This window comes from Diachasmimorpha longicaudata, chromosome 17 (genome assembly GCF_034640455.1).
Source record: "Diachasmimorpha longicaudata isolate KC_UGA_2023 chromosome 17, iyDiaLong2, whole genome shotgun sequence".
Taxonomy (NCBI): domain Eukaryota; kingdom Metazoa; phylum Arthropoda; class Insecta; order Hymenoptera; family Braconidae; genus Diachasmimorpha; species Diachasmimorpha longicaudata.
In genome coordinates, this window is record NC_087241.1 from 3,747,530 (window position 1) to 3,772,674 (window position 25,145).

The 25,145-nt window shown below is 40.6% G+C and overlaps 1 protein-coding gene across 4 annotated transcripts in view; it reads right to left on the minus strand.

Annotated features, from left to right (window-relative positions):
• Window positions 1-431: 431 nt before the first annotated feature.
• The window catches only part of LOC135170491 (uncharacterized), a 67,168-nt gene continuing 42,454 nt past the window's right edge, over window positions 432-25,145 (minus strand). The window contains exons 1-4 of one of the 4 annotated variants that reach the window (XM_064136344.1): window positions 22,600-22,991; window positions 7,453-7,654; window positions 2,964-3,237; window positions 432-2,260 (exon numbers count right to left, since the gene is read on the minus strand). In XM_064136344.1, the coding sequence (XP_063992414.1) occupies window positions 7,567-7,654; window positions 22,600-22,829 (318 nt within the window). In that variant the 5' untranslated portion in view covers window positions 22,830-22,991 and the 3' untranslated portion in view covers window positions 432-2,260; window positions 2,964-3,237; window positions 7,453-7,566. Of the gene's footprint in view, window positions 2,261-2,963; window positions 3,238-7,452; window positions 7,655-22,599; window positions 22,992-25,145 lie in introns of those variants that run through there. The other 3 variants (XM_064136345.1, XM_064136347.1, XM_064136346.1) reach the window with 3 other exon arrangements.

The following is a 25,145-nucleotide window of genomic DNA, read 5'->3' on the forward strand; positions in this document are numbered from 1 at the left end:
AAATTGTGCTAGTGAGGAGCTGGTGCGAGCGAGAGACTACCAGTCAACGGGAGAGGGATCGTACGAGGGGGATGAAGAGAGGAAAGATGCTTGAAGTTGAAGTGAGAGGGATTGAGGTAGTGGGGAAAAAGAAGGGTATAACGGGCTACCTCCGAGCGGCTTCCACGAAGATCAATAACTGCATAAAAATAAAGTGAGGCTCTGGCCCGCTACCTTTAACCCACCCAACCCCCTTGTCCCCTTGCTACCCTTCCTCCTCATCCTCACCCCTTAACCTTCTCGCTTCTTTTCCCGAGACCGTCACACGCCCACCCATATATATTCGCCTCGTTCTTTCCCCCTTGCACTCTGTGCTTTTCCCACCCTCTCCTCCTCCTCGTCTTCCTCCCACCCCCTCCGCTCCCTTCGTCCCTCATCGTTTCAATCTTTTCTTCTCGTACTCTCTCATCCCTCTGTCCCTCTTCTCAACAAAACTCCACTTTTCCTCCACCCCCTCCCCCCTTCCTCACTGAGCTAGACCAACTCTCTTTTCCACCAATTCCCTCTGCGTCTTTACTTCAAACTACCGACGCCTCCTACGCAGCGTCTTTACTGTCGCCCTTTACTCCTCTTACACCCATCTCATTCCCTCCATTCCTCTATCTCTTCCTTCGAGTCTCATCAGGTGGTAGAAGGAGGGTTATTGCCTGTATTTTCTTAAGGGATGAATTTTCTACCAAAGTGGAATGAGCTTCCCATTTTCTGTAGCCCAACCACCCTCTCCCCCAATCCCAATCCACCTCTTTCTCTCTTTCTCTCTCTCTCTCTCTCTCTCTCTGTTTCACCCTCCTTGCACATCTCCCATTCCACCATCACTTTGTGCATCTCAGTCACTCCCTTTCGGTTATTTTCCTCTCCTCTATCCAATCTTTTTATTTTCATCCATTTGCCTCTCCTCTCGCACTGTCACCTGCACCTTCTTCTCCACCGAATGAATCGACACGGCCGCTCTCGGTTATGTACCCGAAGAACGGAAAAGAGTGGTAGTATCGTCAAGAGGCTTTCGGTTGATGGGGATGGGGTACGGGGGTGGTCGATCAATTTCATTGGGACACTCGTAAAAGCTGGTCCTCTACTCGGTTGCATCCGAGGAATGAGTAGAACCAGAAGGGGGTGCGTCGAATGGCTTCTCTCATCGCAGGGTGGGTTATTTTTTTTTTTTTCTTTCAGTATTTATTTTTTTCGCGTTCTTTTTTCGAGTCTTTCTTGCACTTCTTTTTTTGTCTATTCGTTCATTGCGACAACCCTGTCCTCATCCACCTCTCGCCCACCCCCGCGGGGTGGAGCAAGGGGGAGGGTACCCCCTCTTGACAAGGTTCGGAGGCACGGGTCGATGGCACTTCGACATGTATACGGGAGAGAGGACACTTGACGTGAATGGGTGTGACTAATTTTACAATGCCCAGCCACCCACTTTATCCAATTTTTTTTTCGCTCAAGAGGAGGTGCTTTCATTTCGTACGCAAAGGTGAAATTCATCTGATGGTGATCAATACGGAAAGGTAATTACTTGGCAACCCGGCACGCAAAAAGGATTGAGGTAGGTGGTTTTTTTTTTTGTGGGGGAAAAAATCACCCCTGTGATGGGCGGGGAGGAGGGGACTGAGGGGCTGGGGATGATTGGGGCTCGGGGTATTTTAGATGGATTTTTCGGCGGTTGGGGGTGGGAGGGGGTTCATTGATGCTGCGTGAAGAGAGATTTTTGAGAAAAATTCATAATTGACGCAGTTGCAATTGAAAATATCCCAGTTAATGGGTCATTTTTTAATTATTTTGTTAAATGGATGAACCAATCCGGTAAATTCTTCTCGAGTTAATTCATATTTAAGGAAGTATGTAGAGAGAAAAGAAATACCTTATCGGAGGTTTTGTCTTGAGGAATTCTTTCAATTTTAATTTCATAAATTCTGAAACTTCTCACCGCAAGACCAATACCACACCATCATTCTAACATTAAAAATTACTCGGAATTTCGTGGAATTTCCGATAAACTTCAATTATGTATTTTCAAAAATTCGCGAAATTACTCACGTTGAAAATACCTATTAATAAATAACTTTTTTCATTAAAAAATCGTCACCACTTTATGATTAACGAACAGGCGAGTCGACGATGTCCAAATTCAGGTGACATGGGTTGCATGCCAGGTATCGAGCCGAGGCCAGTGGTCGGCTGATAACCGCATGCAAGATTGCAATCCAGCAGTCGTATAACAGCAATTCTGAATTATTAAAAACAAGAGTTCTTTGAACTTTGTTATGTTATTCTTCGGTGAGAATCAAATTTCCCAGGTTAATTAAATATTCGACTTCACGAGGGCTGTACAGCTATTTAAAATCGTACCCTGTGCACGCACCTTGGGACCAGCCCTAGGACGCAGTCGAAGATAATGGAGGGTCGGGAGAAAGTAGGGGAAAAGGAAATTCGATGGGGGCAGTGGGGAGGGGTGAGTTAACCCCGTTTTTGTACATTCGTGCTGACCGACGACATCACAAATGGCTCACAAACCTGTGATAAATGGGTCTATCCAGTGAAATCATGCATTTGCATCAAAATAAATATTATTTCTTTAAAAATGTTCAGTGGAAAATATTTTTCTAGGAAAATCAGGGGATGAATTAATTCTGGGCCGTAGATTGGAATAATCAGACCATTTGTTTGAACTCTAAGAAATTTATAAAGTCAGCCCCAAGAATAATTGATTGAAATTAAGTAAATAAATTTTTATGAGCGAAATTCCGTTCCCGTTATTATCGGTTTTGCAATTAAAAAATATACCTCATTTCAACAGCCGAAAAAGCACAAGAACTTAATTGTTCCCAAGAAGTTAATAATTACTCCTCAATTTTCCCATCTGTGCGTGATCTATGCGATATTGTAAGAATAATTGGCGAAGAAATATGCAAACAAAAACGGATAGTTACTTTTTCCATCGATTTTTGTAGCTAGCGAAGGTCTTTCATCCATTTCTCGCTACTTTTTCTTCCATAGAATTGCACGTGGCCGAGAAAACACAAGTTTTTGAATTATTTCTCAAGTAGCTGAGCAACATCGGAGTCCCCAACTTGATGTGTGTGTAGAGAAACGCGACTCCTAGTAAAAGCGCCTTTGAACGCCTGTCAGTGTTTCTCCTTTGCTGACGGCCTCTGTGTCAGACGGCTTTTTCTGTTTAATGTAACTTGCGGCGGGAAATATTATCTGAAACAAAATGGCAATCAGGAAAACTTGTGGGCAATGTGCAAGGGATGATTACAACTGCTGCATTGTGGAGGGTAAATTGTGCTGAGAAGTTGATAGAAAAAAAAATTCTCAAGTCGTAGATTTATTTACCTGAGACCAGTAATTTTTTTTCAACAAACAATTAAGTCAGATAGTTATTGCTCGGAGTGAAAAGTTTAATGGTTTAATAAACCTACGACTGCAGGATTTTTATTATTAAATTATTTATTCTCAATTTTTTCAGCTCGAGAAATTTTTTTTTATCATTTTATTCCTCAGCGAAGGGAAAATCAATTGGGTAGCATTGAACGACGATACGAATGATTTCCAACAGACTCATCATCTCCGTCAGCATAAAACTCCACCGCGACCCCTGAGCACTTCAATAATATGTATATAATCGACACGATGAGTATAATATGGCAGTAGGGGAGAGCTTTCCCACTTTCTTCAAGTGGAATTGTTAAAGTTGAAAGTTGGAGTTCATTACCATCGGCTATTCTGATGATAATTAATACTTCGGATACACCTGTCCAATGATTCACCCCCCTCCGATGTACGCTACCCCAATATATAATTTTTCCCTCCCCCCCTCAAATTAAAAAAAAACTGCGGAAAAGCGTCTGGACTGCGAGCGCGATTGCGTCCATTTAAAGTAAAAATGTGTAAAAATTTGACGAGCTCGTGCATGAAAAGGGGAAGTTTTCGCCACTTGATATACATAAATCACGCGTTTCATGGGGTAGGTCAGACTCTCCCAATATCCACTAAGGTTTTTTTTCAGGGCTGACAGGGGCGTTGAGACGAAACCGTCGCACCCAGGTCGACGGTTTTCACTCACTTTCTCTGCTTTTTTTTTCACTCCCCTTCCCCTCGTCAGTGGCTAGTGTACGTGTACTAACCCATGTCCTCGAGACACGCAAATTTAGGGTGGGTTGCGTTGTACGCGCGCATGAATTTAATCGCGCCACTCCTTGCCCACCTGCCTCGTATAAATTGTTTTTTCTCAACATTTCAACCTGTAATCACCAAATTTTTCCTTTTCACTTTTCTGTGTCATTATTTTTTGCGATATGCAGACTGTAGCTTGCTGACTTGACTGACTTCAACGATGAAAAAGTGTGGAATGAACGTCAGTTGATTTTTGTTTCTAATTTTGGAAATTTGAATATTTTATTTTTATACTTTTTAAGGTCAAAAGGTCAAATGTAGATTGAGCTTTAATTGAATGAAAAAGGAGAAGAAAAATAACATAAAAATCGTAACTTAAAATAGTAAAACATAAGCAAAACAAGGAACCTTCAGACGCGATCCCCGAATCAACTAATTAACAAAATAATCAGTTAGGAAAATTCCTTTTCGTTTGTGAAATCATCCCCTTATTTTTTTCATTTAAACTGAAAAAAAATAAGAGAAAAATCATCTTCAGAGGGCAAAGAACCCGGAAGAATGTCTGCGGGTAATATTTGCCCGCGTGAATGAATTCCAAACCAGGCATGAGAAATTTTCTTTTTTTCAGGGTGACGAGGGGAATGGATGGGGTCATCGGAGTAGACAGACGTACACGTAAGGGGTAAATCTGAGCGAAAGTAATTCAATCTCCATCCAGCATACTTGAAAGAGACGAGTGAAATGCTACATTAGATAGCGTCATTAATGCGGCCATTAGCGAGTAAATCACCTGCCAATGTTTCCCAGCGTGATAAACAATTTTTAAAAATACCATAAATTAATAAATAAATATTTGAATGATTTGGTAAAATTTAATGCTTTAATCGCAAGATGGCAAAGTAAATGTGCGGCTCGTCGGTCCTGAAGGGCGGACTCTCTCAGGCTGGACTGACGACTGTGTGCGTAGGGTCAATGACCGCAGTTAGGGTGGCTTCTCCCCCCCCCCTGCCTTCCCCCTTACCGTCCCTCCCCCGTCACACGCTTTCGCCTTTTCTCCCTTTCCCACTCGTTTTCTTCATTCTACGGCCCTGGCGCTCTCGTTTGTATACACAAACACATTTAAAAACTCCCCCTTTTTAACCTTTCACTCCCTCTTCCTCTTTCAGTGGCGCGCACCCCTCCCCTCCCCCCCTCTGCCTCACCCGTTTTTTTTTCACAAACATACACTGGGTTGAGCCCCCGTCCGCTTTATGAAGCCTGGGGTAGGTTAGTTTTTAGGGCTGGATAGGATAGAAGTTCAATATCGATAGAAAAATGGGGTAAAACACGAATGTCTTTATTTGATCCATTGGCTGTACCCTGTGGGGTTGCGTCCAGTTATCAATGGCGGAAGTTTACTGGGGGGAAGGGTTTTTTCAAGAACTCGATGATGAGAACTCGAATCGAATGTGCGTGAGGCGGAATTTAATGGAGATGGAGTTCTGGGGTGAATGTGCTTCTTTAGGGGGATGGGGCAGATGAGGTGCGGGAAGGGGAGGAAATTTTGGTAGCTGAGGTGATGGTTGTTGGAGGGGATTTAGGTCGATGGGGAAAAGAGTTTCTTGTTTTGGGTGGTTTTTAGTTTAAGGTGTTTGGGTATAAATAGAAAAATTAATTTTTGATTAATGGTTTATGGGAATTTAAAATTAAATAGTTCATTTGTAGGGAGAAAATGTTGACAAGATGTTATCAATCAGAATAAATATTTGTGAATATATATTATAGATTTATTTTTAAGCGCGTTAGGAGGAAGTCATGTGCAAATAACTCTATTACAGTCGAGTCAAGAACAATTTTCCATTTTCTCAAGTTCAATGAAATATCTGTGGAATCGAGCAATTCCTCACTAATAGCAAACGTGGAAATTTCTAGCTGCAATACCCCTCTGATGCCGTGAGATTTATTTCGAAAACGGGATCATAGTCATTCCTTTGAATGGACCAGCCCTATCACGATAGTCAGTGAGTTGTGCGATAGGGTTGAGATGTAACTTTGTAACTTTGGTTTCACTGCGGTTGATTATGGGAGATTAGTTCGTGCTAATCGAGTGAGGAAAATTGTGGGGAAATTTTAGAGATCGTTGGATAATTTCACCAGATGTTTGAGTTGATTTTCAGAACTTCGTGTTCGATCAATTTTACATCGGCTGTTACAGAGGGAAAAGGTTACAATTTGAAAATTCACTCGTAATGTGAACCCGTATATTTTAGTTTCTCATCCGATTTTAATCGAGAGATTCCTGAAGAATATCTTCGAATCTAGACTAGATAGCGAATTTTTTATTATCACCTTTTTTGTGCAGCCACTTGAGACCTATAATAAGTACATCAACAAAAAAATTGCTATCTCTGTTAGATTAGGAATTATCGTTCAAAATCTCGACTCAGAAATGAGTCGACTCATCGCTTTTTCCACATCGCTAGTGAAATTGCCCACATGCCATCCAGAATCGTAAATTATTGGCACAAAGCATTGGCAAAATATAAATTCGCTCTGCCGAGGGTGTCAATGTGGTCTTTGACCCCACGCCAAGTCTCATAATTGGCCATAATTATCATCACTGAGTATATAATGTCCATGAATATCAAGTTAGACACACGATCGAATAGTCGAGCGAGAATCAAGAGTGTTATGAACCTTCTCTCTTTACCAAGGGAGTTTGAGTTTCCTAGGTGGTGTGTAGAGGGTACCGGTGGTATCATACACTGCATATAAGTATTACTAATTACGGGGTTCGATGTACGAGAAACGGGAGGGATCAGACGGGAAAAGAGGGTTGGCGTTGCGATGAATAAACGGGGTATACTGGGTACGCGGTTGCTTCGCATGAAAATTTAATGGGAACATCCCGGATTGCGGTTATGCTGTGCTCCAAATCATGCGAGTGCAATTAAGAAAATGTAAACTTTTTCACCCCATCTTTTTTTTCCCTAGCAGAACATTTTTTTCCCTTAAAATGTTTAAAAACGTTTTCAAACAATTTTTCTCTGCTGACGAGTCAATAAAACTACCCGTTGCATCTGTTCATTTTACCCCATTCGATTTAATATAATTTTGTTCGTCTTAGTACGCAGACGCCACCGCAAGAGGGCGTGGCGATTAATCATAACCTTTAAACCATGAAAAATCAACTCGCAATATGTGTATATGCGGATTATATAATTGTGTACATATATATTTTTTTTTCATGGCCGAAACAAATTTCTCTTCTTGTCGAATAAATATAAAAAAATATTGCAGTTTAAAAAAATGAATACAACTCACTTCGTCACCGGTTTCCCATCTTTAGGACTCCAATAATAATGCGTAGAAAAAATTCTGATGCTAATCGTTGAAATTTTTCTCCCTGCACAAATTCGGAAAATGTATTTATGTTGATCAGCCTCTGGATTTGCACGTGCCCGTTAATAAATAATTGAAGAGGCTCCATAATCCACCGTGTCGAGTGCACTCTCGCGTAACACACCTGAAACATGAAGTAATATTAAAAAGAGTTGAATCAGACCGAGTAATGCAGAGCGATGGGCGAACCAAGTCTCAACAATTTATTTCAACCTCAATTTCTAAACAAAAAAAATTATAATATCACGCAGATTATTTGGCTCAAAATGCAAACCTCGTATGGAAAAATGGTTTACCCTAAATAATTCTTGACCCTAAGGGTACCCTAAGGGCTTTTGTGGAGGGGTGATTTCGGTGACAGCATTTCTCTTGGTGAGATTTACGCCTTATTAGTTGCATTTTATTATGATAATACGAACAGGTACCTAAAAAATGAGTAGATTTGCTTAAATGTAGAAAAAAGGCAGTATAATATTTGCTAGTAAGTGGGCTGGGTATAACTTGAAGCTTTGCGGCCGGCTAGGCGCGACGGTTTTCATAAGTGGCGGGCTCACGCACCCCGGAAACTCGGTAAAAGCGGTTACTAAACTCGTCGGCCTGTGAACCGACTCTCTCGCGTCTCTGTGAATTTTTTTTTGCCTCTCTCCTATTCTCGGTTTTTTCATGCTATTTTTCTTTTTCATTTTAGAGGTTTTTTCTGCCTCAATGTACTTGTGGAAAGGAGTACGACTCGAGCGTGACAATTTCATCGTCAGGTTTTTGTAATGCATATTAGATGATGCAAAAGGTTTTTTTTTCTGGTTTTTTCCGTGCCCTTAATTATTCCGAGGGGAACAATCTACTCACGGGGAGTCGATAAATCTCTTCAATCTGAATAACTCGATTTGAAGGATAATGTTTCGAGATGTTGCAGCGAGATCTTTTGGGTCAACTTTGAGGGCATTAGTTGGGACAATTTAAAAAAGACAGGAATTTTCAAATTTTAATAATTAATTAGTTATTTGATTTGAGGTAACTAGGAGATGTGTGTCACCTTCCATTGACACAAAAAAAAATTACCTGACACGAAACGATATACAAATAATAAAATTAAAAATTTCCCTCAATAATTCGTCATTTAATCTCCAATTATATAAAATTATTTTCTCCATCTCCTGAGGTGTCAGTGGAGCAAAACAGGAGCTGTATTCCACCTTTCATTACCCGAAAAATGAATTAAAATTCAGTTAAAAAGAAACAAAATCCTGAAGATTAAAATTTCCTGAATGTTCCCTAATGAACTCCTCCCTTCAATCTTCCCCATTTTTCCAAAAAAAAAAACCTTTCAAATCCACAATAATCATCTCGATCCCATAACTCTCATCTCACGATCACTGAAGTGAAAACTTTCCTTTCACCCCTGCTAATAATTTTTAAGTTCAAAGGTACCTATCAACTGACGTAAGTATGATGTATCCACCTCAATACAACTTGCTCCATTATTTCCATCATCTTCATCTATTTTTGTCCCGTGACATAAAAATTTTTCACCCCACACCACAGCAACATATTGAAGATTGAACGAGTCTCCTATCACATACGAAGAGAATTCCCGTGGTAATTGTCCATGTATATGGAGCAGGGGCTAGCGTGGACGTTGTCAAGTGATACGCGCTTCATCTCCTTCAAACTCGCTTTACTCTCAACGGCGCAGGGGTTGGTGTGGCGGGGTGGGAGGGACGGAGGGTGGTTTTAACGTCAGTGGCTTTCGCATGGGGCATAGATGGCTCATGTACTCCACCTATATTATTTTTCTCTCTCATCCGTCGATTATAATAATATTATTTTGCCACCACTGAGTGTCCCTTCTTCCGAGTCACCCGGTACGCGTGACGCCCCGGGTTTTATATACCGGTTAGGCTTTGAGACCCACCAAACAGACCGGAAAATATGCACGATGCATAATTTAACGTTGGTACACTACCGCGGCGGCGCAACCGCGAACGTAAAACCATTCGCATACATGCACCAGGTCCAACGTCACACCACCTACCCCTGGGTTAACTCTTCGGGTATTGTGGTTCCACGGAATCACCGATATTCGGTTGTAAACGGGGAGAAAAACATTATTTTTGGTAGGAATACGTGATTTATGATATTTTTTGTGAGTATTGAGGAGAGAAAATATCTCTTTCAATTGAAATGTCTGCGCGTTTTGTCTGAAGGCCTTTCGGCGATGGTCTCGTAACAACTTAAAATAAAATTAATTAATTAAAGTAAATTGATTAATCAAATTAATGGATTAAATTAATTAAATCGAATATCTGCGTACCTCAAACTCATGACATCACTTTTACTTATGGGTCATCTATCTGAGGGAGACTAATAACATGTAAAACTTGGGGATTTAAGTTATAGGAGAATACTTATTCGTCTCTTTAGATCTTGAAATTAATGTGAGTTATTAAATTAAAATTTGAAAGTAAAAAAATCCAGAAAAATTCGGGAAAAGTTGAGAAAGAGCTGATTTGACTGTGAAATATTTTTGGATCATCTGAGAGATCTTTTGGCGATTCTTCTGAAGAACTTCAGAAGATCATTGCCGAACCCCCTGTCCTCCACCCCACCCCCATCCCCATTTTTCAATGTGAGCGGCTCTCAGCAAAATGCAAATCCCCCCTTCGCCCACTTATTTTCTTCTCGCGATTAATTTTTTTTTTTCAACTTGTCGCATTTTCTTCACTAGCCTGCGGTGTCCCACGGGAGAATCTGGTCTCGGTGTGTCGTACAAACGATCGATTTCTACATTCGGCGGTCGTTGTATATATGCACGAGACGCGACGTCGACGTTGAGGAGGGTCGCGTATATCCGCACACGAGGTCCCCCTTTCCCTTGCCCCTCCGCGCACCCAGTGCCAACCCCCCTGTCCTCCACCTCACCCCCCATCCCCATCAAGTACATATGACACGCCATGTAAGGTACGATATTTTCAGGTTGGACAGTAGAGACATAAATGTTTGGGTTGGTTGGTAGTCGTTGAGACATACGAGAGAGGTGCAGGTCACTCACCGAATATGAGTCGAGCCATGGTCGCGGGATTCAACGCTTCCCTCCTCCTCTCCCACCCCCCGGCCCCCTCGACACAACACTCCCCCCGTTGAATACTTATTTTTTATCTAAAACTTCTGCAAATGCCTCGACGACCAAAAAAGGCAACGAATTTCAGGGTCTGTGAGCGCCGAGAAAAAAAAAATCCCCAAATTTGGAAAATTGTCGGCCCATGGAGGGGGGCAATTGCGAAATATGGAGGATTATGTTTTGCGGGGAATGGGGAGGGCAAAGAAGGAAAAAATGATCTTCGTCGGAGCAATAAAGTTGCTGAGTTCTGGGAAAAATTCATGAGTTAATCATCTGATATTTGTAATGATAGAAAGAGTTGTTTGTGAGTGATGAGGCCCAATACTTCATCCGCATAATTTTAATTTTCAAAAAAGTAGGTAGTAAAAATCAGAGGATCACATCCCCGGAAAAGAAACGGAAAATAATGCCAACGATACTCGTAAAAAACAGGCGAAACCACAATAAATAACCGAAAAAATATTCATCGCAGTAACAAAGTGGTCGAATAACTGGGGTCCGGTGAAGCGCATGTCAGTCTATATTTAACGATAAAAAGTGTACCGCGTCAATGACCTTAGTGTATATCGCACTCGGGTCCGAGCAGCCGAAAGTGCAGGCTCATACACGTATACATGCAAGTGCAACAGCACGAATGCAGTGAGCGCAGTACCGGCTGACAAAAAAAGAAAGAGCAAGTGAGGGAGACAGACAGAGAGAGAGAGAGAGAAAGAGAATGAAAAATTTGCGAGGCCATCGCCTGGAATACGTGTCATGGTCACCAGTTTTTCGGCCACTACGTGCCCACTACGTGCTCTTTCATTTTTCATTTTTTTCCGGGCTTTTTTATCCTCCATTTTCCAGCCACTCTTCTGCATCAATTTTTCACGGCAAAAATTTACCAAAACATAAAGAGTGAAAGGACAAACTGTCAAATGAAATTTTGACTGGGACATCATCACTTCTTTTTTTTTTTCACGAGTCTTTTCGCTATTTTTATTGACATTAATCGCACCATTCTGCCAATTTAAAAGACATAACGAGAATCATAATCACTGGCTGTGTGAATTCATAACGGTTTCGACGAATTGCGTTATAATGACCGCTTGTTTTTTCCATCTTCATGTAATTCAGTGCATTCAGGGTTTTTTATTTAATGAAAATTAAAATTTCTCGGATTTTTGTGGTAAGTAATTGAAGCTCACCGTTATGAAAACGGCTGTTTACAGCCTCTTGGGACAATCTTGCCACTGGCTAATGGGCTAATAAATTTTGTTTCGTTGAATCACGGGTGAAAATAATGGAGACTTGATAGTCGTTAATTCGACTATTTCTGTCATTCTTATTTTACCAAAGTCGGCGTGCGCTGATCCATCATCTCGTTTAGTCGTAGGATGCCTCATTTTCCTCATTTACGTTTCGCATGTATTAAATTTCATACATTTATGACTCCTGATAAAAGTGAGTGATAGACTGACGGAAAAAGCGAAATGTTGTGAGCTGATTTTACATAATTTTACGCACTTCGCGAAAAAAAATAAATAAATGAGTCTGACTGCATCAGCAAAGTTTGAAAAACCCGCGTTTTTTTATCGAGTAACTTCACGCGGGTCATTGACCAATCAAAATCTTTTCGGTTTATGTAGATATGACTCAATTTCACGCACCTGTCATTTTTGGCAAATGACCTTTGAAAATCGTAATTTTTAAGGGAAAGAACAAGTGATCGAAATTTCGGGAGTTAAAGTTTGACTTTTCGGACGCTCGAGAAAAATTTCTTGACGGGTCTGTACCGGGTTCACCCGGATTATTGTTACGCAGAGTTGCTCGCCACGTTTCCAGGGTGGGGAAGGTTAGGGGCCGGATGATGACGAAGAGAGACCGGGGAAAGTATTGACGCGGAAGTGCAAATTCGTGGCCCGAGAATCGGCACAACTGTGCAAAAGCCTAACGGGGACATTTGGGGTAGGTTCTGGTTGAAGCCCACTCCCCTTCAGTGGGTCTCCAATCGCCAGTGGGTAAAAGTATTGGCCAAACGAGATGGTTAAAGTCCTCCAGGCCAGACATAAACAGAATACTTCAGTTAAAATCCAACCGGACGAGATGACGCCGAAATCGCTAGATATTATTTGAGGGTCGGTTGCGCTATCGAATGTCTGCCCCTTTTGTTGCAACGCGGTGGAATAAAAATTACATTTCCAGTATATTGTCGCAAAGTCAGTAATCGCGAAATCAAAGAAAGGATCAAGCAAATTATTACAAGTGTTTACAATATTTTTTTAAATAAAAAAATCTGGGAAATTTTATTTCAAAAGATTTTTGGTGCACCCTGTGTTGAATAATTCCACAAATTTTTGTGTGTAATATTATTAACATAATTTAAGACAAATCATCGAGGGGGAAGTGTTCGCGAAGAAGCTGATGACGAGTTATTTCTTGGTGCGACGCCACCTTGCGGTGGCGTCACTGTACCAGGGCTGCGCTAACCTCTTCGCCTGAGACTTAAATTATGTTTAATTTTTGTTTAATTGTATCGAATAAAAATATAAAATGGGTCATTAACTCGCGGTACGAAATCATCACGCATTAATAACGGATTGGCTCATACCTTTTTGAAAATACGCTGATGATTTATTGATCATTTCGATCGCCACTCGATTGTTTTATTAATTCGCACCAACATTCCACTCAAAGTTGAAGACCCGGTTCCCTGATATTGTTCCTTTGAAATTTGATGGTCTGAATTCAAGTGAAATGGAACGTGATCTCGACGATGATATCGGGGAGTAGGCCCGTTAGTAGGTCGTTTACGCGTGTATAGCACGCGCATTATCGATTTTCACCGATGACAGTGTAACCTGTGCAACACCCAGGATAACCCGGTTGATCATGCCTACAGTCTAAGGGCTGTGGATGATGAGGAGCGAGGGAATAGGTTACGTGGAATTGGTGCGGATTAGTCACGGACGAGTTCCACTCTCTGGGTAACGACAGGTGTTTGCTTGTTCCTACGAATGCCCGTATGTATGTCCCGGTGGATTTCTGTACGAACATATGAACAATTTCAATTCCATAATAAAATGTAATTGCTACTATTTTTTTGATAATTACAAATTATTTTTTCATTGAATTTCCTTTCATTCTGACGATATATTTATGTGGGGCACGACTCCCTTTATCAATTCATTTAGTTATTCATTTATTAACTCCCTAAAATTTATTTATTTACTGAGACTAATAGACGCGAAAACAATTAAATTAAAAAGACAAAAAAATTGAATTGAAATTGAATTTTAAATTCATTTTTATTTTATTTTTAAAAACTTGTAAATAGTACGAGTTTCTCAGGGCTTATTCTATAAACAATAAGACCATATGCTATAATTTAATGATATTTCTATCTCCTTTATCAAGAACATGATTTTTTTCCTGGAATAGTCCCTGTCAGATATATTTTTCTCTCACCGGGTTCTTATTCGCTGAAGAAAATCATCAGAATTCCACTTAAAAATACCCACAAGTTGGAAAAAGACTTCAATATTTCTCTAGACAACTTATCATAAATATTCAAGGAAAGCCTAGAAGTGCATGAACGCTTTGTAAAATTGCTAACATTGTAGCTTCCACCCTAGACTGGTCACGCTTCTCCCTTATTCCATCGCAATCACTGACTGCTATCCTTCACGTCATTACTAATGTAATCTTACCATTACAGCCGTCAATCCCTCGACCGTCTCAGACTAAAAAAAATATTCATAACACATTTCAATTTCCTTTAGTTCCCTTCAATTTCGAAGAGAATCAGAATCATGAATCACATCATGAATAATATCACATTACATTATATTAAATTATTTTTCATTGCCATTTCTTTAATACAAAAAAATTATCAATTTAAAAAAATGATAAATCAATAAATAAAATAATAATACTGATTAATTCTTCTTAATTAAAAAATATTTCTAATGAGGCGTTACTCCCTTCGATTCCCTCAATATCAAATTAAAATTCTGTCTGTTCTCCAATCGATCTAGATGTCCATCAATTTTCCGAGGAACGTCGTTCCATGCAGCTGGTGCACTAGCATCGCCCGGTGAATAAAAAGAGCGAAAAGTGCTCCTTAAAATAAAGAGAGAAAACGAAACAGCAGAGGGAAAACAGCCGTGGAAAAAAAAAAAAGTTTCCACGAAACTCATGTCAGCAGGATGGAGGGCAAATTATTCGTTCCCTTCACCCCCCCCTCCCCTCTTATCCGTTTCCCCGTGTTTCCCTCCCCTCGGTGAGTAACTAATCATAGGATTGAGTTGTATACAATTAAATGTTGAGAATAAGAGGAAAAATGGAAAAACGTAACTACGGAATCCATAATTCTCATGTTAAGCAAATTGTTTTTTTTTACCATTCAATTATAAACAAGTGCTTTTATTTCCAATTCTCTGATTCATGAAAAGTTGTGAATAAAAAGTAACTCTGGAAGAACTCTTATTTGCTATATACGTCCATGACCGAGTTGATGAGATCCGTGTAATAGCCCACACCTCGGGAGGTGGAGTATAACCGAAGTTTAAAGCCGCCTTTGTCTACATTCTCGCGGTTATGACAATTGCTGTAGAGAAAAGTAGTTTTAGGTTGGATATAACCTTAATACGTATAAATAGATATTGGGGAATAATCCACATACGTTTGCGATCAATTCACCCCCGGAAAATACGCCAGGATGGGGGTAGGAAATTTTGGGAGGTTCGGTTCATCTTCCACGTCCTCGTGTGTGCGAATTTTAATCGATGATTCACGATGGATCGAGTTGAAGAAACGTCGATATTCGGAAATAAAAATTAAATGCGCTTTTTGGAGGTTACGATCGTCAGGGGGTGCTGTAAGCAAATCCAACCCTTATAATTTTTTTGGGAAGAGATATTTCAGGGATGGGGAGAGTAATATGTGAAGGAATATTTTTTTGAGTCGATGGACGAAAAAATTATCGATTTTGGTAAATTAAAATGAAAAATTTCCGGTGAATAAATAAAAAGATTGTGAGGATAATTATCACGTGAAAAAATGACCGCATACGGAGCGAAATATTTACGGAATATTTCTCGCCGTGTAATAAGGATATTCTTAATAAAATCCACCGTCGCTCGGCGAATTACCACCAAACTGTCCCTGAAATTTCTTCTTCAACTCCAGCTCTCCTCGATTTTCCCACAATTCCACCCGAAGAAAGAGACGACGAGTGGGAAAAAATAGCTCGAAAGAGTGGAATAAAAAAGAGGGTACGACAAAAATGCCCGGGTGGCACACGAAATTGCAGCGAGTAGATGGGTATTGGCTCGAGTGTAAGATCAGTGAGAGATGAGTGGAGGGAAAACGAGTGAACCCGAACGAAGAACTACTTTTTGTCAGTGAAGTGTCTTTATGTTGGGTTTGTACTGGGCCGGTTCATCCCCGTCGGTGGCCTCTCTTCTTCTCTCCGTCTCTCCACTATTCGTTCTTCTCATTTTCTTCACTTTTTTTTTCTCCTCCACCTCTCTCACTCAACCGTTTCTCTCTATATACGTTATTCAACTCATACAAACTCGTCGTTCTTACCTCTTCGTCCAGTTGAGGACTAACTCCTCTATTTTCACTAGATTTCAAAGCGCTCAAACAGGTTTCAAAATCCCGCCCACAGAAAAATGGAAGACCACCACGCCAACTCATCATCTTTTACTTCTTATTCGTTTGATGTCTTACCCGGTCTACCATTCTCTACGGTTCATCAAAATGATTCCTCTATTCAGTTTTTTTTTTCTCGTCTGAGGATTTCCGCTTGAAACTTGAGAATAACGGAGTTGAGTTTAAAAATTATGTTATGAAGTGGAAGTTAGAAATCCGGGGGAGGAAAAATGGATTTCTACTCCTTCAATTGCATCGTCGATCCTTAAAAAATGCGTTTATTGCTCCAATTCCAGGCCCGTCTTGCTGGAATGCTCCGAATTCCAACTCCTTCCCTCTGTTACCGATTAGATCCCAGCACTCGGCGATGTTGTTAATTTTCTCGATAACTCGTTGTGCTGGGGGAGCGGGTAAAACGGTAAAAAAAATACTGGAGAGTCGACACGAATTTAAGCCACAGTTACAGCATCGTTCTGGCTTCGTATTTAGGTAGATAATCGGCTTACCGACTTTGGGTCCCTGGCAACCTATTTGCAGCACACGATGTTCCCTGAATATAACACAGTGTACACATAACACCTTACTCTCAGTGACTTTCTCCATCTTCTTCATAATCGAGTGGTTCGCGGAGAGGAACAGCAGATGCTCTCGAGTGAAAATTAAACTTTTTTCCGTTGGCAAAAAAATTTTAACTGAATTTAACGCACGCGGAGGGAAAATTCGAGGAAAAATTATCAGAAAAAAAATGAAAAAATGGACTTCCGTGTTTTGTAGTTTCTTTTCAACTGGAAATGAAGTCTGATTTATTTTCTGGTGGAGGAAAATAGTATTTTCAGAGGATTCTTCAAAATTTTCCCATTTTTTATCAATTTTTCCGGAAAAAACTACAGGGGAAGAGGAAAAAATTTCCTGAAATTCAACTGTCGTCAGAAATTCTAGATAAATTTATACTAAAAAAAATTTCTGCTGACAATTCAACCAAAAATATTCAAAAATTTGAATCCATCACCTCGTCTCTCCGTATTGCAATAAAACCCCTGAATCCAAGTACCTGAATTATGAATTCGATACAGTGACATATTTTTATGAGATAAAAGCGTTGAGACTGTTCTCGGGTTGCAGTGGAATAAAGTGAAATTGGTTGTACCGGAGGGAGTCGTAAAGGAGCAGTCTGTTCCACCCTGAAGAAAAATCCACAATAAGAAATGTATGTTATTCCACAAAAAGCCACCGTGATTTATTCTCAAGAAAATCTACCCCCGACAATTGCCCTGAAAATTGTCTATTCTCTAAAAATAACCGGTCACAGGGACTCTCGCAATCACTCTAATTACCCTGAAAATATTTACGCAAGAATTACGAGAACCAGGGGAGAGGTATAGATGTATATAGAGATGCACTTCGGTTGTACACAAGGACTGATGGGATAATCGATAGAAAAGTCCACAAGGGTTGGGCCGCCTTAGTGGCCATCCGGATCAGCGTGTGCACCCTATGTACACTCCATATACTCTCGTTTACTTCTTCGCCCATTTTATTTATTTATTTTATTTTTTTTTCTCATCATTTAAGGCTTCTTTCAACGCTGACTCGCTCGATTTCAACTGCACCGTGGAGGTTACCAGGCAATGCTATCTCTTTAATTGAACCCTCACCCATGGAGATCAATGTACACAACGAAAATCTCGGGGAAAATAAATAAACGTCAGTTTCTCCAGTCGCCGATACTCGTTAGGTCTTCACCGATTGAGTCTTCGTGTATCGTCTACAGACCGGTTAATTTTACATTCAGGATGAGAGAACAATTAGCCACATTCCATTCAATTTGCCAAATGCCAAATCAATTTTTTTGTAGTTAGTCATTATTCTCCTTCAGAAGCTGAAGAGAAACTGAACTAAAACAAACTTTCAACCCTTCAAAAGGGCTTCCTTCTTCCCTAACCACTTCTAATCACAAAATATTGCTCAGGAATAAATAGCAATAAACATAAATTTGTCCATCGCGTAAGGCAACACTCCAAATTTTTTTTCCAACCGATAAAAAAAATCAATTACTCTATAATCGCAATAAACTTTACAGATTAATCCGAACTTATCGTCGGCTTTCCCATCCCATTAACATAAATCACTTCTTTTCCCTTTACGATACATGAAAATTATTGCAAAACCCCCCAAAAAATTTCTGTATAAATAATTTATTATTTGATGCCCAACGACGAGAGAAAAATGCACAAAGTTGTCAATCCGTCATTCTCCGGATTACTTAGAGACGAAAAAAAAAAACAAAAATTACTGCGAAGACGAGCGAAGGGCGGGGGGCAGGCCGAGAGGGCGGGGGGGTAAGAGTTGGACGTCTGATCGAACTCACTGCGATAAAGAAAAAGAGGTAGAGTTGAATAAAGAAGGACAAGCCCGCTGTGCAGCGACGAGAGCCCACGATATTTTTCAGGATGAGATATTTAACGCGTTGGCCAGGTCAGTAACCCGAAGCGCAAGGGGGCCCTCTGGATTGGCCGTAACGCGGCGCTCTGTCACGAATTCTCGCTTTCCGATTGGCTGAGCCGGGCCCTGGACCTATACCAACCGAGCGTTATAGCCGTCTCAACCCAGGCCTTTTCAGTATAGTTACCACTATATCCCCCAACCGTCGTCAATGCACGCACGTACCTTCGAGCCCATACGCGCCTCTCTCTTCCTCCCTCTTACTCTTTCTTTTCCACGTACACTCACGCACACGAAAAAGAGAGGGGAGAGAAAAAAAAAATGTTAAAAATGTGTGTATCAGGCATTCAGACACACCGGGGTTGAGCCCATACCGCAGGGCACTGGGGATAACGTTGGATATATAGGACGCGAGACTTGGTGGTTCGAGCTGTAATGCGAGACTATCGACTCGTTTCTTTGTCCCAACGAAGTTGTTATTTTGAATTCCTTGGGATCAATTGATTTGTTTGGATTTCAATGGGCCCCCGATGGACGCGAATGCGCGAGATAGCGGGATTTGGAAAATCCGAGGACGAGGGGTTTGCAGGGAGAGAAAAGTTCAATGGAAATTACCGGATCGTTTGGTAAAATTATGTTGAAAAATGAAACAAATGGATTCCATCTCTGTAAATGAATAGTAAGATGTCATTGAAAATGCAATTAATTTATTTCAAATAAATTGAGCACATAATTAAATTTATTGAGGAATTCTCCTGCTCTTGTCGCGCCAAAATCTGGACTTTTCACTGGATTTTCAGTGAAACATGTAAATTCACGATTTTTCAACCCCTAAATCGCATCTGGTGTCTGAAAATGAACTTTCCGCACGTCAGGAGGACCATCGCGAAGACAATCTGAGACAGTATATATTTTTTCAGTGAATAAGAGAATGCCCTCGGCTTAGGTAAACCCTCCGAAGGGATAGTTTGAATCGTTAGATACACGCGCGGACGGCAAGGTCGTTACCGGCGTATGAGGACGAGGTACCACGAGGAGGCCGTAAATACCGGTGAGTCTCGGGTTGAAGCCGACAACGAACGGTCGTGGGTAGATAGGTGGGTTATACAGAGGGGTATATATGTACTGTAGGATAGCAAGATAGCAATGCGTTACACGGATGTAGGCTACCAGAGTCACGATGGCTCGTTCACTCCTCCTCCTCATCTGCCATTTATCTCTGCAATCGTTTTAGCGAATCTCATTAAAGACGATTCGAAAAATTGCTGAAACGAACGAAAAAAAAAAATGCAAATTGTTTTTCATCCATTTTTCACTGATGAAAATTGAAATTGTGAATTATTTCTGGTGATGGTGAGGAGTTAGAAATAATTTATTTGATTGGCTCGGCTGTACTGGGCACCAAAGAATCGCCTGGATGGAGAAGTTGTGTCCCATGGGGAAAAAGGGACAGATGTATTGGTGCTGGGGGTATCGCGGCATTGGTTTCTCTGTGCAACTGGTATTATAGCTGGGTAGTGATGGCAGTCGGTTGGCCCGCGACAACGACAGGAAGCAATTTATTGGCCAGCAGTAAACGGGAGTAATGCGGTCGACCGAGAAATCGTAAGCAGTAAAATTGGATACGGGCGCTCGTTGTTTTTTGACACTAACCGAAATTCCAAGATATTTTATGAAATATGAACATCTAGATGTAGAATTAATTTTCCGTGGAATAATCAGTCATAATTTCTCGAAATGATCTCCGATAATTCATCGCAGTAATTTATTTCCGATAATAATTTATCTACTTTTAAAAATATTGTATATACTGTGACTATATACATATGTATGTATGAGTGAATTTTCCCAGCCCTTCAATTGCAAATAAATACTGGAATGAATTTTCAAATTTTTTTTATCGGAATTTTTTCTGGTTGAGAAGGTAACGTTGGAGTGGATATTCAGATAAAAGCAACTGCCAACAAATCAACTCCTTCGGCGATAAAATTAATATTTTCCCATGGTATTAAGGTCGCATAATTGAGATAAATATCGGAGTGATTGAAAACTGGTACGGCAATGACGTAGCACCACTACGCACCCAGAGAGGTGATTGTTGCACTTGGACTTGGTCTATGACTCGGCCGTGTAAGCCAGGGTTGACTGGGAGCCGGAGTGAAAGCGAATAATGATTAGATGAGATTACAACGTAGCATAAGGTACATCGTAACGTTGAAGAATCTCAGGTAATGATTTTAGTGCATAAAAATTGGTCTTTCACATGGGCCCTCACGTCTCGCAATAAATATTCCGAATTTTTGACGCCCAGCGCTTTTAAAAAAATTTATTTTTTCAATTAAAACTCTTTTTTTTCACATCGTAGTTCTAGTGATTCGTTTTATGGAATAATTCAAGTCTGATTATCGCGTGAAAATCGTGTACGTAGATGGCATCAGCTGTCCTTGAAAAATCAGTAGAAAATGCTCATTCGGGAGTGAGTGATCAGACGGACTTTACTAGTGAGAGAGTCAGAAAATTAAGGTTAGGGCTTTTGAATTCTGGTGTCGGACGTTGACAAAATGAACCCGAAACCAAAAGGGCCGACCCTTAGAATCGATAGTCCTGTTAACCCAATTTCATACCATTTCCCAATCCTCGCGTACGTTCCTGCAATTTCCTCCTTCTTTTTCCGTTTATGAAACCGAATTGGAACGTCTGATTGACAAAATTAATTCTGCAAAATCATCGTCTATTATTTAATAGCGAACAAATAAATAATATCATGAACTCCCTCTGTCCTCCATCTGGATAAATTTTCCTAGTCTAATTAAAAAATGAAGCAGAAGTCAAAAGAATTAATTAGATTCGTTTTTTAACACCTAAAATTTTCCAGACAATTGCGGGGAGTTGACAGATGTATTTTTGTTTTGAAATTATGTTAATCGAAGAAGTTATTTTATTTGTTATAACTGCAGAGCAACAATGTACAGGCATTGCCCAGTGATAATGTAATTGGACCGAGACATTTTCCACCGAGTTTGCGATGAAAAGGAGATACAGTGAATGAGTAAACGTCGACATCTCTCCCTTTCGGGGGGTTAATTAACACACGCACTGTGCTCATGCTTTTCGTGTGTACACAACAGCCCCAAACACCTTTTCGTGTACACTATATTCCTCTTTCGCTCCTCAAATCCCTCACGGTTTGTCCACTAAATCTACGATGCGCGGCTACTTCCTACCAACTTTCGTAATTAAATTTAGCATACCTCAAAAAGCATATCCAGTCTCATTTTCATTCGCTGTCGCGTGAACTTCCGGCGGAACACGACTAACAAATATATAAAGAATAAGGTGGGATGAAGGGACGAGGGAAAATGAGAAATTCCCGAGTTGTTCGCCGTTTCCGAGGGCGCGATGACTTGAATTATCGAATTACAAAATGCGCGAGTCTTGATTTCGTTTAATCGATTTATCAAAATAATCGGTGACTATCGGAAACTCGAAGGTCTGTCGTACCTCACTCGGTTTAGGCGGTTAATTCAAATCCGTAATTTGTTGGTTTCTAAGATTTTATATTATAATTTTGAGTATTCGATGTAATTTCGCAAATTCGATATTATTTCGTCGCGATGTCAGTTATCGATATATTTTTTTTTCATTCCCTCCAGTCTACCCTTTTATCGGAATATTTTCACTGGCATGTGCCCCATCGGGTCAAAAAATGCGATACAGGGAATGAGAGTAATTCGAAGGAGAGTCGTCTCGGATTTTACGGCTCGGGAACTCGAGGCTCGGCATCGTAGAGACGTGCAATGAGCACGCAGGTACAATAACGCATTTTTTTTTCTCCTCTTTTTCCCTCTCTCCCCACCTCCCTTGGCCCCACTCACCTCACAAACATCGCTGTCTTCACCTTGTGCCTGTATTGGACACCTCCTTTTCCCCAGTCCCAACAAGACTCCGTCACGATTGTGATCGATCGTTTCCTCGAAAACAAATGGTCAGGGAATAATGCACCATTGTGCACGCAATTTCCAAAAATGTTTTCACATGTCTGTTTACCGTGTTTGTTACCATAACTGATGGCTAAATTATCATCATTCTTTTTGTCGTCTGTCATATTTATCAGAATTACGACAGCAGTTGATCGAAGAACAATGATTGAATTCAGAAATTTGTTATTGATTTGGAAATATCGGGACTTTTCGTTCCATAAAGCGATTTAAACAATGTTCACGTCTAGCTCGAACGGTAAATATCTTTCTCAGTTTGATAAATCAATTTATGATACAACAATAAATTTCAATGTTGTGACAATTTCAACGAATCGACTCAATTGGGAAATGTTATATTTCGAAATACTTTCAATGTTTTTAATTTCACTGACGTTTGTTATTTTGCTTTCCAATATTAACACTCAATATTCCATTGTTTTGCTAATAATATGCTGATTAACAAAAATCATCTGATAAAAATAATGTTTGTTTTACTTTCCATGTAATTTACGTTCTTTCATTGCGAAAAACTCTACAGACATTTTCCCTGTTGTTTTCATCTAAATTTTGTGTTTCATAGATTTCATTAACTCTCATTAATAAAATCATGATCAAATTCGCTGAAATTTAATGAACTGTCGCATCGAATTAACCCGAAAATTGTCTTTATTCTTAATAAAAAAAATTCACCTCCACTTCTCGTAAATATTATTAATTTTATCCAACCCTCCATAATTTCATAACAACTTCATTACCTTTACGACACCTTCCCTACGACGTCTACCCCCCCCCCCTCCCCCCTCGACAATTGATCACCAAATAAAAAAAGCGAGATTATGAAAAAGTTTGTAGTGTTTGGGTAGTTGCATTTTCCATCCTTATAGCCAGAGTGTTCGGTAGTTTTCATGGCCGTCATTTAGTAGGTTCGTTCACCCCTCGTCATGGTCGTGTGGAGAGGGGAGTACACGAAAGAAAGGTCCCCGCGCGCCTCAGCACTAAGTTGTGGATGCCGCACGGTGCAGGAGGGTCGAGGGTATGCGGGGTGGGAATTGTGCGGCGGGGCCAGACGCACACAAGTCTGTATGTGTACGCAGCGGTGAAAAATAAAGAGAGAAGGAGCGATATAATTGATGCGACAGCGTGGAGAAGATGGTATAGGGACAGGGGAGGATAGTTAAAGGGTAGGCCTCTGGGTAAGAGGGAGATGACGAGGGAAAAATAACCGAGGGACGATGAGACAAGCGAAACAAAGTTAAGGCGGGTCGGGTCCCTTTCTCCGAAATCGTGCAGTAGCGACTCATTTTAATGGAGAATAAATTAATTGGAATCGCATTGGAAATTGAAATGATTGTGGTGGCCTCATGTTGGACATTTTTGAGTGATTAAGTAGGGGTTATTTAACCGAATCGCAACGTCATTTATTGATTTATTTATTTATGGATCGCATTGACAATTTAAATAATTATGAGACACCGTCAAATGTTTAATAATTTTAACTCATCAAACGTGTATTTTTAATGTTTAAAATTGAAATATATAAATTTTGCGATTGCAGTTATTTATCTTCAGTAAATTGGATTAACGTCTTCACTCCAATATTTTTTAGTAACATTTATTCTTACAGATTATAGAGGTCACTAGCTCAGCGATTTAATGGTAGTTCTGATGATAATGACTTTCGATTCCACCCGAACCTTCAAAAATACCACCTTCCCCAAACCCCCACCCCGTTAACCCCCATAATACAACTAACAACGGCATAATCCCCAGCAATGCGCACGCAAAACGGTGTCGTAAGGCGCATTCCGTTTACGTTATCGCGCGTCCACCGATGCTCGTAAAACAACTTGAAGACGACGATGAAACTTTGAGAGAAAGAATACCGTTTCAAAACTGAAACATCAAAAATGGAATTCAGAACATATACCCGTTTTACAATCGCTCAAAACGTCGTAACAATTCACCCCTCCTCCCCCAATTCCCCCCAACCCCACACCATTTCGTCATCCCCCCTCAGCACCACCCCCATCACCCAATCCCACCCCCCCGTTACCTTCCTCTCCCTTCCAGTTATTTCCCATTTCTCATAATCTCGGTGGAAAGATTTTTTAAAAATAAAGACAGATCTATACACGCGACTGAGAAAAAGTGGAAGAGGGAAAAATCAGAGATACGTATATGAAATCGTGAAAACACGAGAGACCCCAGCGAAATGGGTCGTAATATGCGGCAAACACATAACCTTAAAAACAAGGGAGGTGAGACGAAGACATTAGGGGAAAATGGGAGGGCGGCTTCGACCCTGTGGTTACGTGGTACTGCGGGGTGGGGTATGAGGTTGGTGAGGGGGGTGGATGGAGTCGGAAGATGCGAGGATGCGGCGCTACCCGTATAAACGAAACGACGCCGCTGACGACATTTGGAACAGATAATGGCGCGAA